Below are 14,731 nucleotides of genomic sequence, written 5' to 3'. Positions count from 1 at the left end.
CTTATTAGGCTAGGGTTTTTTTTTGTTTTTCTTTTTGGTTGGTTGTGGGGCTTGAACCCTGGGCCTGGGTGCTGTCTCTGAGCTCTTCAGCTCAAGGCTAGAGCTCTACCACTTGAGCCACAGCACCACTTCTAATTTTCTACTTTCCTGCCCAGGCTGGCTTTGAGCCTCGATCCTCAGGTCTCAGCCTCCTGAATATCTAGAATTACAGGTGTGAGCCACCAGCACCCAGTCTTTTAAAAATCTTTTTTATCAAAAGTTGTGGGGCTTGAATTGGGGCCTGGTGCTATCCCTGACCTTTTTGCTCAGCACTAGTGTGCTACCACTTTGAGCCACAGTGCCAATTCCAGTTTTCTAGTGTTAATTGCAGATGAATCTCACGGACTTTCCTCTGTGGGCTGGCTTTGAACTGCGATCCTCAGATCTCAGCCTCCTGAGTAGCTAGGATTACAGGTGTGAGCCACTAGCGCCCAGCTAGACAAGGACATTTTAATTTATTTTTGCGTATATGTGTTGTTACTGGGTCTTGAAGTCAGAACTTAGGACCAAGTTGCTGCCCTTGAACTTTTTTTTTTTTTTTGCTTACTGCTAGCATTCTACCACTTGAGCCACAGATCTACTTCTGGCATTTTGCCACTTAAATGGAAATAAGGGTCTCATGGACTTGCTCTCAATAGGGATCCTTAGATCTCAGCCCCACTGAGTAGTTAGGATTAGAGGTATGAGTCACCTGCACCTGGCTTTAGAATGGGAAATTCTTTTGCTTCTTTTTCCTATTTATTATTAGTATTATATTTCATTTATGTGATACTGAGGAACTGAACCCAGCACCTTATGCATGCTAGGCAAGCACTTTACCAATAAGCCACATTCCTAGCCTATTTGTTTTGTTTTGTTTATATATTTATTCCAATTCTTTTTCTTTCCCTCCCTCCCTTCCTCCCTCCCTCCCTCCCTCCCTTCCTTCCTTACTTCCTTTTTTTTTTTTTTTTGGTGCTGATCCTCAGATCAGTCTCCTGAGGAGCTAGGATTATAGGCATGAGCCACTGTTTCTCAAATAATTCCAATTTTTATTTCCAGATTTCCATCTTATTATTGGGTGTCTTGCTTTCTTTGGATTACATTGTTTCAACAATGATTTTCATTTCTTTTGCAGCTTAGAGCCTGAAGTAAAGAAAGCAGAATGTCTTCAATGAATTCTGAATACACAATTGGTGGAGTGAAGATTATCTTTCCTTGTAAAGCTTACCCATCTCAGCTCGCTTTGATGAATTCTGTAAGTATTTTTCAGCAGTTAACTCTTTACTAGGAAAAAGATACTTTTGGTTCCTAACATGTACTATGTACAGTATTCATATTCCCACATTGCAAATGGATTGAGAATATTTGCTGGATTCATTTGGAAGACTATCAAGCTTTTAGGAAAGAAAGTAACTGGTCACAACTAATCTCTCTGTGTCTTTCTCTCCAAATATGGTTAAAATGAAAGGAGTAACATTTTGAAAACTTAGCTCATTTGGAACTTTAATGAATCTTTCTGTACCTATGGTACCTGTAAGGATTAGTTCTAAGACCCACCTTGGATGCCAAAATCTGTAAATTATACAAGTTTCTTGTTTCTTGTATAAAATGGCACAATGTTTGCACGTACACACACATATATGTTCTTCCTGTATATTTTATATTATCTCTTGATTACTTATAATAACTAATGCAATATAAATATTTTCTGTACTATTTACAACTATGTAATAATTCTTTAGTGAGTAATAAGAAAAAAATCTGTACCTATTTAGTACAGATACAAGTCTTCTTTTTCTGCGTATTTTCAATTTGCATTTAGTTACAACCACAGATATAGAACCTATGGATATGAAGAGGAGATTATATTTTAAACATATGGAAATTAATATACATATTGAGAAAAGCAACTTTATCATCATTACATCTTACTATTTTAGATGGGTGCTGGTGATTCACACCTGTAATCCCAGCTAATCAAGAGCCTGAGATCTGAGGATCACAGTTCATAGCCAGCCTGGGCAAGACATTTCATAAGACTCTTACCTCCAGTTAACCAGCGAAACACCGCAAGTGGAACTGTGGCTTAAGTAATAGAGCACCAGTCTTGAGTGAAAAAGCTCAGAGACAGCACCTAGACCCTGAATTCAAGCCCCAGGACTGGCACACAAAAAACCCCTCAAAACTAAAAAATGTATTGTTTGTCAGATTAGTAGTATCCTGAATTTACTCTTCTTTCTTTCCCAACTGTTTCTATACTTTCACTATATATGCTTATATCTATAAGCATGTATAGAGTTTAAACTTTGTCCAAGGATATGGCATTAGCCTTTTTTCCTTCAGAAATTGATTGATTTATCTGTCCTTTTTTCTGTTGGTGGGCATTTAGATTATTTACATTCTCTTGGATTTAGTGAGTAGTTCTGCTGTTACCTTTCTTACATATTTCTTCCTGGAGATGGGCTTCTTCCCTTTAGTACAAATTGTTTATTTTTTTACACAGTGATGGTAATAATTTGTACTCCTATTAATAGTATCACTCATTAACTTTTCATCATAGTTAGTCATAGGTGTTAGAATTTTCCAGTTTTACAGAAATGATGGGTTGTTTGCATAATTAACGTACAAGTTGTTTTTTTTCATTTCTCCTCTAGTGGTTGATAGGCTTTTAAATCTTGCATGATCTTAGGGAGAAATGTGGAAAAATAGTCTCGATGTAAGTAAATTCTAGTTTGTTGGATATGCTCTCACTGTGGCTTCTGAGTGTAGTCCCCACATTTCCTTGCTGATTCAGTTGTATCTCTGATGGAGAGAGAACTAATAAAGTGAAATACTTATTAACACTTTTTTAAAAAACTGATTTCTATGTTCCTAGATTGTCAGAGGACTAAACAGTAGGCAGCACTGTTTGTTGGAGAGCCCCACAGGCAGTGGGAAAAGCTTAGCCTTGCTTTGTTCTGCACTAGCATGGCAACAGTCTCTTACTGGTAAGTAGTTGCTTCACATCTTCTGGCTGCTTAACGGGATCTGAAAAAAGTTCATAGAATGAAGGGCAGGAAAATTCTCAGGAGATCACACAACACTTTAAACACCGCTGACAATTTAAACTTACCCGACTTAAAGTTTGTCTTATCAGTGGAGTCAACTGAGCTATGTAGTATGTGCACGGGAATTTAAAATTGTATTTGAAATTTCCTCCTTTTTTTGCAAGACTGGGGTTTGAACTCAGGGCATTGCAAGGGCTCTGTCACTTTATCCATACTTCCAGCCCCTTTTCCTCTAAGGTTATAATTTAGATGTGGTCTCTAAGAGTTTTTACATTGGGATATCCTGGACCAAGTTCCTTCAATTTCCTGACCACAGGTGTATACCACTACTCTCAGCTTATTTATCGAGGTGAAGTCTTGGTAATATTTTGCCCAGACTGGCCTGAAACTATAGTCCTTCCAGTCCATGCTTTGAGTAGCTGAGATTATAGACAAGAGCCACTTTGTCCAGCTAATTTTTAATTTATTATTTTTTACTTCACTTGCTCAAACCTGTATGTACTAAACCTGTGAGTAAGGTGGGCTTAGTTTATCTGAACATGTTTCCATATGACATAGAAGTATAAGATATAGATTTTAACCCTTGGGTGTTTACATTATTTGGGATATTAACTTTCACATTCTTCATCTAGGTCATTCGTCATTATATCATCTTTATCATTATATGTTTGTTTCGGTTGTTCCTGCTTGATTTTTTTTTTTTTTTTGGCCAGTCCTGGGCCTTGGACTCAGGGCCTGAGCACTGTCCCTGGCTTCTTTTTGCTCAGGCTAGCACTCTGCCACTTGCGTCACAGCGCCACTTCTGGCCATTTTCTGTATATGTGGTGCTGGGGAATCGAACCCAGGGCTTCATGTATACGAGGCAAGCGCTCTTGCCACTAGGCTATATCCCCAGTCCCTCCTGCTTGATTTTTAAGTACATCTCAGTGTAAATAGAGTAGTTGGGCTTTTATTACATTATTGGTCTTTGGTTGGTATTACATTGTTGTCGATGATATAAATGGATAATGACTTCTATTGGTGTTTCTGGCATGAGTATTTCTCTCCTGTCCTAATTTGATGCTGGGGTGACTGGCCTGTCCAGGTTTGCCAGGAAAATCTCCCAATCCTGAGTGAAGGGAGGTGCTGGCTCACTCCACACAGAGGACCATTGGTGTTTGTTGCGTTAGCTGTGTTACAGACAGAGGTTGTTTCATTTCCAGGGAAGGCAGTGGAAGGAGGCGTGAGTAAAAAAGCTGAAGCACCATCATCATGCTGCTGTTCCTGCCACGTCAAGAGTTCTCCACGCAGAGACATGAGCCCAGGAACTTCACCTCATTTCAACAGTTCGGGCACATTGGCTTCTGAAAGAAATGACACTTCATCAGCCTGTCAAGGTGAGTTCTATTTTGCGTGTGTCTGTTGGTGTCGATATTTGGAGTCTTCATTATTGCTGTTCTATGGCCTAATTTAGATAAATTTTATTAGTACAATTGATTATGTATGCTTACCCAATTTCTTTGAAATTCTGTAATGAAATTTAGTTTTGCTGGTGGTAATAGGATTTGAACTCAGGGCCTCAGGCTTACTAGGCAGGAACTCTACCACTTAAGCCATACCTCTAGTGCCCTTTTGCTTTAGTATTGCTTGAATTGGCTCTTCTGTTTTGCTCTGGCTGGCAGTTTTCCTATTTATATCTACTGTTTAGCTGAGATGATAAGGATGTACCACCATATCCTGCCTACTGGTGAACTGGGGTCTTGCTAACTTTGTGCTGGGACTGGCCTCAAACCACTATCCTCCTGATCTCTACTTTCCAGGAAGCTGGGATTATAAGTGTGAGCCGCTATATGCTTCTATTTATTTATCTTTGTATTCAGGATTTAATTCTGGCTTTAGATGTGCTAGGCATGTGCTCTACCACTGAGCTGTCCCTTTAGCGGGAATTAGTTAATTTACCTACTTACTTTTTGTCGGTTGAAGGGCTTGGACTTAGGGTTTGGGTGCTATCCCTGAGCTCTTTTGCTCAAGGCTAAGTGCTCTATCACAGCTCCACTTGTGGTTCTGTAGTGGTTAATTGGAGATAAGAATCTCACTGACAGCAGGGAATGTGTCTTAGTTCTTACCCCAGCATGCATGAAGCCCTGGTACCACATAAACATAATATTAATAAAATAAAAAGAAAAATAACCACTAAAATTATTTTTTTTTAAAAAATCACTGATGTCCTGCCTGAGCTGGCTTTGAGCCATGATCCTCAGATCTTAGCCTTCTGAGTAGAGAAGATTACAGGTGTAAGTGACCAGTACATTGCTAGAATTACTTTGAAAGAATTCAGACTTGTTAAAAAAAAATCTTCAAATAGTTTTCTTTCCCTTCCTTCCTTCCTTCCTTCCTTCCTTCCTTCCTTCCTTCCTTCCTTCCTTTCCAGTCTTGGGGCTTGGACTCAGGGCCTGAGCACTGTCCCTGGCTTCTTTTTTCTCAAGGCTAGCACTCTATCACTTGAGCCACAATGCCACTTTTAGCTTTTTCTGTGTATGTGGTGCGGAGGAATGGAACCCATGGCTTCATGCGTGCTAGGCAAGTACTCTACACTAGGCCACATTCCCAGCCCTTCAATAATGTTTTTTGATGAAGGTAAAGCAAAGTAAATATTTTTTAAGAAATTGATATATGTATCTAGTATTGTTAATTATATGTTAAGAATTTTATCAAAGATAGTGTTTATAAAAGTTAGTGTTTGGGCTGGGAATATGGCCTAGTGGCAAGAGTGCTTGCCTCATATCCATGAAGCCCTGGGTTCAATTCCCCAGCACCACATATATAGAAAACGGCCAGAAGTGGCACTGTGGCTCAAGGGGCAGAGTGCTGGCCTTGAGCAAAAAGAAGCCAGGGACAGTGCTCAGGCCCTGAGTCCAAGCCCAGGACTGGCCAAAAAACAAACAAACAAACAACAAAAGATAGTGTTTGTATCCTATTGGCATTATTCATTCATTTTTGATAAACTTTCCTGACTTCTGAGGCCAGTAGCTTAACAACATTTAACATCATGCTTAATGATGAATGACTGAATTATTTCTAGCTACTATCAAAAATAAGCTCTGGTTGCATGTGGGTGGTTCACACCTGCAAGCCTAGCTACTGAAGAGGTCAAGATTTGAGGATTTCAGTTCAAAGCCAGCCTGAGCAGGAAAGTCTGTGAGATTCTTTTCTCTAATTCACCACAAAAAGCTGTAAGTGGAGGTATAGGTGGTAGGGCACCGGCCTTGAGTGAAAAAAGCTAAAGAGCAGTGCCCATGCCCTGAGTTCAAGGTGCAGTACCAAACAAAAATCAGATTACGTGAGCTTAATTATATAATCAATATTTTTAGCCAAAAAGGCATGAAGCTTCCCGGATAGGAACATTGAAATTGTTACAGAAATATATTTCTTGATTCTTTACAGACTTACAGTTTTTATTTATTTGCTTCTTTGTGATACTGAGGTTTGAACTCAGGACCCTATGCTTTCTAGTTCAGTGCTCCTCCAGCTAAAGTTATTTCTCTTAAATTATGTCATTGAGAGCAGTCCTAAAAATAATCCTATTTTTTAAAAAGAGAAATTTCATGTTTTATATCTAAAATATATCTTTCAAAATGTTCATTGTATCTTTGGTTTAGAAATGATTTTAAACATGTTTAACATTTCATATTTAAACTATCCTGGGATTTTTAGAAATGCTCTACATCTTTGGCATTTTTTTTTTCAAAAATTACCTGTCTGCTTTATACTAATTTTTGGTTACTTATTATATAAGACTCTCCTGGAAAAAACACCCTGTCTGCAAAGTTATCTGCCAAGAAACAGGCATCTGGATACAGAGGTGAAAACGATGACTTTCAAGTAGAGAGGAAAAGAATTCGACCCTTAGAAACTGCACAGCAGGTAAACAATTTATGGCAGTGACAGGATCCATTTAGTTGTAGCTGAGTGTAATGAAATAACACAAACAACTCCTTTGTGCACTTGTGGAGATTTGTAAAGTTTTGTTCTAGCTATACATGGTAATTTATTGTAACCTCATTTGTGTGTGTGTGTGTGTGTGTGTGCACGCACACACCAGTCCTGGGGCTTGAACTCAGGTCCTGGGTGCCATTCCTCAGCTTTTTCACTTGAGACTGGTGCTCTACCACTTGAGCTACAGCTCCACTTCTCGCTTTTGGCTGGTTTGTAGATAAATCTCATGGACTTTCCTAATAGTCTAGCTTAGAACTACAATTTTAAGATCTCAGCCTAAGTAGCTAGGATTACAGTTATGAGCCACCAGCGCATTGTTGGGGTCAGCTGCACCTTTAAGGGGCCACAGCAGACCTCAGCCTGTCCCTCCCTTTCCTGTCTTTAACAGGAAGAGAAGGAAGTCTGACATCACTTGAGGGACAGCCCCTTGGGACCAATCAGGGGCCCCTCTCTTGTGCCCGCCTTTGGAGTATATCTGGGAGGCTCTTCATTTGAATAAACAGAAGCCCTAGAGGTTTTCTCCAGGGACCCACGCGTCCATGTCGTTCTTGGAGGCTTTGGGGCACCCTGTGACCACACGCCACCGAGGCTACCCGTGGCCATCGCTCCCGTGTGAGCGATAATGGACCACCCATGAAGGGGTGGACAAGCCCCTTCCCCCCCCAAGCGAGGGGAAGTCGAGAGAGATGAGGCTACCTGTGGCCATTGCTCCCACGTGAGAGCGATAAAGGGCCACCCAGGAAGGGGCGGACAAGCCCCTTACCCCCCCAAGGGAGGGGAAGTCCAGAGAGCCCACAGCGTATGGCTTTGTTCTAATATTCATTAAAACTGGAGTTATGGGACTGGGAATGTGGCTTAGTGGTAGAGTGCTTGCCTAGCATTCATGAAGCCCTGAGTTTGATTCCTCAGTACCACAGAAACAGAACAACCTGGAAGTGGTGCGGTGGCTCAAGTGATAGAGTGCTAGCCTTGAACAAAGGAAGCTTTTTTTTTTTTAGTTCTTATACTTTTATTCAACGTGGTCTTATTCAACTTTTTTTTAAAATTACATTTTATAACAAGGTGATGTACACAGGGGGTCCAGTTACATAATAAGGTAGTGAGTACATTTCTTGTCTTATTTGTTACACCCTCATTTTTCTTTCCCTTCCCTAGTTCAGATAAGCACATATACAATATCCAGTGTACCAAAATCATATACAGTGACCACAGGGGGTACGCCAAAGGCAAAGGAAGCTTTTAAAAATGATTTTATTATTGCCATTTAGAAATAGTTTTTTAGAGGAAGTGGAGCTGTAGTTCAAATGGTAGAACACCACCAGACTTGAGTAAAAAACTCAAGTGAGAGCTCTAAGTTCTAATTCAAACCCCAGTACTAAAAATAAGTACACAAAAATAAGTCTTTTAGAGCCAGGTGCTAGTGCTCACACCTGTAATCCTTAGCTACTCAGGAGGCTGAGATCTCAGATTGCAGTTTGAAGCCAATTAACCAGCAAAAAGCTGGAAGTTGAGGTGTGGTTGAAGTGGTAGAGTGCCAGCCTTGAGCGAAAAAGCTAAGTGAGAGTATGAGGCCCTGAGTTCAAGCCCCAGTACCTATACATGCACATACACACTATACACTCACACACAAAGTCTATTCAAGTGGGAGGTATGTAAAAAATAACACATCCTTTTGATCTTTGAGAACAACAACTAGCTTGTCTGACTTGGAGTTTGCGTTAAATTTCATCTTCCTTTCTTACAGATGAGGAAACGTCAGTGTTTTGAAAAGGAAGTACCACAGTTGGATGCAGAAGTTGCTTCAGGAAACACTGTAAAACTGAACTCTCCATTACAAAAGATAAACTCCTTTTCTCCACAGAATGTATGTATTTATGCCTTTAGGGAAAAATGGGAAATTGGAATTTTCTAAATCTATTTTTGAAAAAAGAGAATTGTGTCATTTAAAGGTTAATGAATAACCACACTGAAGTTCTCAGTAGTGTTTTGTGTGTTGAGTGAGCTGTGAGCCGGTGAGCCCTTTCCCTCTGCGCCTTGGCTCTTCATTTAGAAAACGAAGGCAGTGCCCTGTAGAGTGATCAGAAAGGGTTCCGTTATTCTTTCCTTTCTGTTCTATATTCTAACAGTTTCAGGGTTCAATACCCTCACAAAATTCTTTAATATCTTTATGGGAATAGTTCTTAATGAGTAGTACAGCAGGTTCCAGAGTACAGAAGTTTTTGTTGGGTGATATGTAAGGTGAAGGTATTTTTTATTTTATTTTTTGCTGGTCCTGGGGCTTGAACTCAGGGTCTAGAAGATGTCCTTGAGCTTTTATGCTCAAAGTTAGCACTCTACCACTTGAGCCACAGCTCCACTTCTGGCTTTTAGGTAGTTAACTGGAGATAAGAGTCTCATGGACTTTCCTGATGGGGCTGGTATCGAACCATGATTCTCAGATCTCAGCCCCTTGAGTGGTTAGGATTATAGGTGTGAGCCCTGAGCACTGGCCCCTTTAGAATCCCTTAAGGATGTTTTTGGATGAAACATGTTTAGAGTCTAGACCACCTGACAATCAATGTAGTGCTGTCCTCTTTGCTGAATAATTGAATTTTAAGCTTGGTGCTTCAGTTGTTTAGATAGTATGTTGAATGATGTTGGTCATTAATATTTTGTTCTTCTCACTAGTATGTTCTTCTCACATCTATAGCTGTATTTGGGTTTATCACTTATTTTTAAACCAGAAATCATGTTTCCTTTGTATGTGTATGCGTATGTGTACATAAATGTACATGTATAGAGGGGATTTTAAATTTTTATTTTATTGTTGATTGGTTGTACAAAGAGGTTATGGTTTCATAAATCAGGTTATTGCATTTTTTAAAATTTCTGAATAAGTAGGCAAGCTACTTCCATAAATTCTTTGGTAAGCTATGTTTCTGGTTTTTTTTTGTAACAAAAAAGAATATATCGTTTGAAGCAGCACTAGAAATTTAAAATGAGGGGCTGGGAATATGGCCTAGTTGTAAAGCGCTTGCCTCGTATACATGAAGCCCGGGGTTCGATTCCTTAGCACCATATAAACAGAAAAAGCCGGAAGTGGCACTGTAGCTCAAGTGGTAGAGTGCTAGCCTTGAGCAAAAAGAAGGCAGAGACAGTGCTCAGGACTTGAGTTCACACCCCAGGACTGGCAAAAAAAAGAAAAAAAAGAAAAAGAAATTTAAAATGATAATGTCCTAGTGAATGTACATATTTGTCCCTTTTGTATTATAATAAATTATTAATAAACTTAGTGAATATTTCATAGATAGCATTAAATGATGCATCTATATTTTCAGAACTCACTTTAATCATTACCATGGATATAGAAGAGTAATGGGGATATGAATAGAATTATTTTATTTTATCATCAAATCTTTTAGACAAAGTAGTTCAAAAATTCAGTTCATATTTTCGAACTTTTCTTAAGTTGAAAGATCATATATCATTCATTAATCTTTTTAAATCTAGACCACTTAAAGAGTTTTTTCCCTTTGGTGGCACTAAGGATTACATATGCTAAGCAAGCATGGATGTATATCCCCAAGCCCTCAGAAAAACAGTTATTTGGATTAATAAATTAATGCTTAGTTTTCTTATTTCTACTAAGATATAAATGTTACAGTCTTCGCACTTTTCAAAAATTTAGTTCTGTTATTTTAAGCAAAATTTTCTCCATAAATCAGTTTAATGATTTCCTTGAATTCGACACTGTAGGTTTTTCTTTTGCTTCCCCTCCCCGCCCCCCCATTGGTTGTGGGGCTTGAACTCAGGGCTTGGGCACTGTCCCTCAGCTCTTTTTGCTCAAGGCTAGCACTTGAGTGGAGCTGGTTTTCTGATGGCTAATATAGATAAGAGTCTCATTGACTTTTCTGCTCTGGCTGGCTTTGGCTGTGATCCTCACATCTCAGCCTCTTCAGTAGCTAGGATTACAGGCGCCCAGCTTTTTTTTTCTTTAGTCTTTATTAGAAGAATTTAATTTCCATTCTGTGAATTAAACAATTAGATATTTTTCTTCATCTTCCTATCATTTCTAGCTTTGTCCATTCTTCATGTCAGAAAATAGTGTTAGTGCTGTGGAAGTGTCTAAAATATTTGAAGCCTTGGAAAAATAAAGTAGAAAACAAAAGTGGTATCTCTCTTATATGAGTAACTTTTCAGTACTCACATGAGAGCTAGTGAGGACTCATTTCCATATGGCCAAAGTAATGTTAAGACATTTTGTTTTTTTGAGATTAGGATGTTACTATTGTGACAATATTTTGTTTTACCATTCATAATCATTTTCTCTAGCATTTGTGTGTGCATGCATGAATGTGTGTATGTTCTTTTAATTAATCCTCATAATCGGTAAAGTATTCTTAGAGGATTTTAATTTACTCATCAAAAATCCTAGAGTTATATACATTAACAAAATAATTGTTGCTTATTTTAATTATTTTTGCTTGGTGTGTAGGAGAGGCTTGGGTCCAGCAGAGTGCGCTGTTGACTTTCTGATAAAGTATTGATCTTGGGGAGATCTTGGATCCACTACCCCAATTCTTTCTTCTCATACCCTGTATGTCCTTCCACTTTTTCTTCTTTTATCCCTCTCTCCCTCTCTTTTTCTCTTTGTCTATTTTAGAATGTCCTCTAGGATCTCAGTAAAACACTGACCAGTATTCTGTACAAAGTATTTGATGTTATTTTCTCATGTTTCCAATTCACTTTTGAATTTAAAGTAACTAGTTAGATTTGAAGTGACAGAGAGGGTTATTCTGAGCAAAATATACTATATGCATGTGTGAAATATGATAGGGAGACCCCTTGCTGTAATTAATATGCACTTTAACACACAGAGTGACAAGAAAGTAATATAGGCTCAGGTGGAGTGGGACAAGCTAATAAGGAGGGTAAATGAGGATCACTGTTTATTTGTACGTATGAAATTAGAACAAACTTGTTGAGACTGATTAAATTAGAGGGAATGGGATGAGGGTGAATGACAGAGTGGATAAGGTTGATCAGGATACATTGTTTTACACCCGTAGAAATGTCACACTGAACCTCCCTTTACACAACAAGTATGTCTTAGTAATGTTAATTTGCCTAGGAAATATAGGCCCATGTGAGTTAATGCATATTGTCAGGTTGTTTCAACTATTCTTTGGTTTTGACAGTTTTCACAAGAAAACGAAAGAGTTTGACTCAGTCTTTACTACACCTTTATGGTGTGTATGTGGTCCTAGAGCTTGAATTCAAGGCCTTGTGCCTTTTAGACAGGTGCTCTACCACTTGAACCAGGGCTGTAGCCATTCTGCTGCTTGGTTATTGATTTTTTTTGCCAGTCCTGGGGCTTGAACTGAGAGCCTGAGCCCTGTCTGTGGCCACAGTACCACTTCTGGCCGTTTCTATATATGTGGTGCTGAGGAATTGAACCCAGGGCTTCATGTATATGAGGCAAGCACTTTTACCACTAGGCCATATTCCCAGCCCGGTTATTGGTTTTTTTTTTTTAAGAGTCAAGTGTTTATTTGTTATGTATGTGTTTGCTCAGCATTGCCTGTACAGCGATCTTCCCATTAATGCTTCTTGCTATAGCTAGGATAGCAGGAATATGCCCCCACACCAGCTTATTGCTTTGTTCTGAGATGAGGTCTTGAAAACTTTTTGATTAGACTGGTCTCAGACCTTGAGCCTCTCAATCTCTACCTAACAGAGTGTCCATATAACAAGGACCATATAACAAGGGCCCCATTTTGCCTTTTTTTACAATCTTATGAGGAATTAAAGATATTATTTCCTTAATTATTCAAGAGAACAATTGTGCAGTATATAATTTGTTCACATTACAAAGCTGATGAGAGTATGGATTAAAGCAGCAGTGCATGTTGTATGATAGGTCCTCTCAACTGCCTTGAATTCTGCCTCTGAGTAAACTCTTCCCTATGGTCTTTGCATGAAAGATGGTGAGTTTTCTACTGTCACAGGTCAGATTGTGTATAGTACCATTTAATTTCCTAACACTGTCATTTACTTGTTTGTTTGTTTATTTGGGGCTGGTCCTGGCTTGAACTCAGAATTTGGATGCTGACTTTAAGCTTTTTTGCTTGTGCTTTAGCACTTGAGCCACAGTTCCACTTCTGACTTTTTGGTAGTAAAGTGGATATAGAGAATGGCACAGACATTCCTGCCTGCCTGGCTTTGAACCACTGTCTGTAGCTCTCGGTCTCCAGAGTAGCTAGGATTACAGGAACTAGCCATTGGCGCATGGCTTTTCTGCCCTTTATTTTTACAGTGCTTACCAAAGTTTGTTTCTCTATAGGTTGAACTGTTTTGTTTGGTTTGCCTCATTGCCAGGATGTCCACATGGACAAATCTAATGTCACTCTCTGTTTTAAGTTTTACAGCCATCACCCAGTACAGGATCTGCACTGTGTAGACACTTGAATATTTGTTAACTACATGAGTGAAAAGTGGCCAAAGTCAAGGAAATTCAGGATTCATCACCCCTTGTAGCTCATAAGTTTTATTTAGACCTATCTACTTGAGGGAATATGACAGTATTAAACAATACACACACACACACACACACACACACACACTTCTGAAGTACATTTTACTTTTTAATGTATTAGCATATAAAAATGAAAGAGTACACAGTAATTTCAGGGATTAACTAATAATTTTGGAGATTAAACAAAAGATTGGAAACAACTTTTACTTTGCAGCCATCATAGGACCAAGTTGTTAAACAATATAGCTAGTTGAAATACAGCTTATTCAGGGAGGCAACATTCATTTTGTTTTAATTGACTAATTTTGTTAAGTAATTGTGTATAGAGGTTGCAATTCCATATGTCAGGTTGTGAGTAGAATGTATCTGGACAAAGTCACCCTTTCCATCATTCTTCCCCATTTTTTCTTCTTCTGTCCTGATCCTCAAGTTGCATAGTTCTATTTTTACATTATGTACAATGAATATGATGACTGCATTTGTTCACTCTTTCATTCATGAAAGAGTAACATTCTTAACACTTATGCCAATTACTTAAATATACTTGTCTATATTTCTTCTTCTTATTATTTTTTTTTGGCCAGTCCTGGGCCTTGGACTCAGAGCCGGAGCACTGTCTTCTTTTTGCTCAAGGCTAGCACTCTGCCACTTGAGCCACAGCGCCACTTCTGGCCATTTTCTATATAGGTGGTGCTGGGATATCAAACCCAGGGCTTCATGTATAGGAGGCAAGCGCTCTTGCCACTAGGCCATATTCCCAGCCCCTTGTCTATATTTCTTAAAGAGCTATTGTGGTATGATAACTTTTGGGAGTCTGTACTTTGTTAAATAATTTATATGTTCTTTCATTTGATGTTCACATCAGCACTGTGGAGAAAATAGGGTAGATATTAGTCTCATGGGTAAGAAAATAGAAGGCAAGTGGTATTAGATGATTTCATCATGGTTATGCTGTAGGCAAACAGTGAAACCATGATTTGAACCTAGTTCTAAAATTGAATATGAGTTCACTCATTGTAAGTGGGGACAAATGAAAGAAAAAGAATTGGGCAAGTTTTGATTTTGTTGTTAGCTGGTGATTTAAAAAAATTAATATGTAAGAGCAATAGATTTTATTATTCAGTACATTAAAATATCTTTAGCAGCTATGTGTGGTGATGCATACCTGTAGTCC

The 14,731-nt window shown here is 38.8% G+C and overlaps 1 protein-coding gene across 1 annotated transcript in view; it reads left to right on the top strand.

Moving 5' to 3' along the window:
• Positions 1-1,161: 1,161 nt before the first annotated feature.
• Positions 1,162-14,731, top strand: part of Brip1 (BRCA1 interacting helicase 1) — a 108,439-nt gene continuing 94,869 nt past the window's right edge. Inside the window, 5 exon segments of the mRNA XM_048366414.1 lie at positions 1,162-1,276; positions 2,897-3,008; positions 4,271-4,444; positions 6,844-6,971; positions 8,788-8,907. Of these exon segments, the coding sequence (XP_048222371.1) occupies positions 1,184-1,276; positions 2,897-3,008; positions 4,271-4,444; positions 6,844-6,971; positions 8,788-8,907 (627 nt within the window). The 5' untranslated portion in view covers positions 1,162-1,183.

The sequence above is a fragment of the Perognathus longimembris genome, chromosome 17 (genome assembly GCF_023159225.1).
Source record: "Perognathus longimembris pacificus isolate PPM17 chromosome 17, ASM2315922v1, whole genome shotgun sequence".
NCBI classification, from domain to species: Eukaryota; Metazoa; Chordata; class Mammalia; order Rodentia; family Heteromyidae; genus Perognathus; species Perognathus longimembris.
Note: the sequence above shows the minus strand (reverse complement) of the source record. Positions and strands in the feature narration are given on the sequence as shown.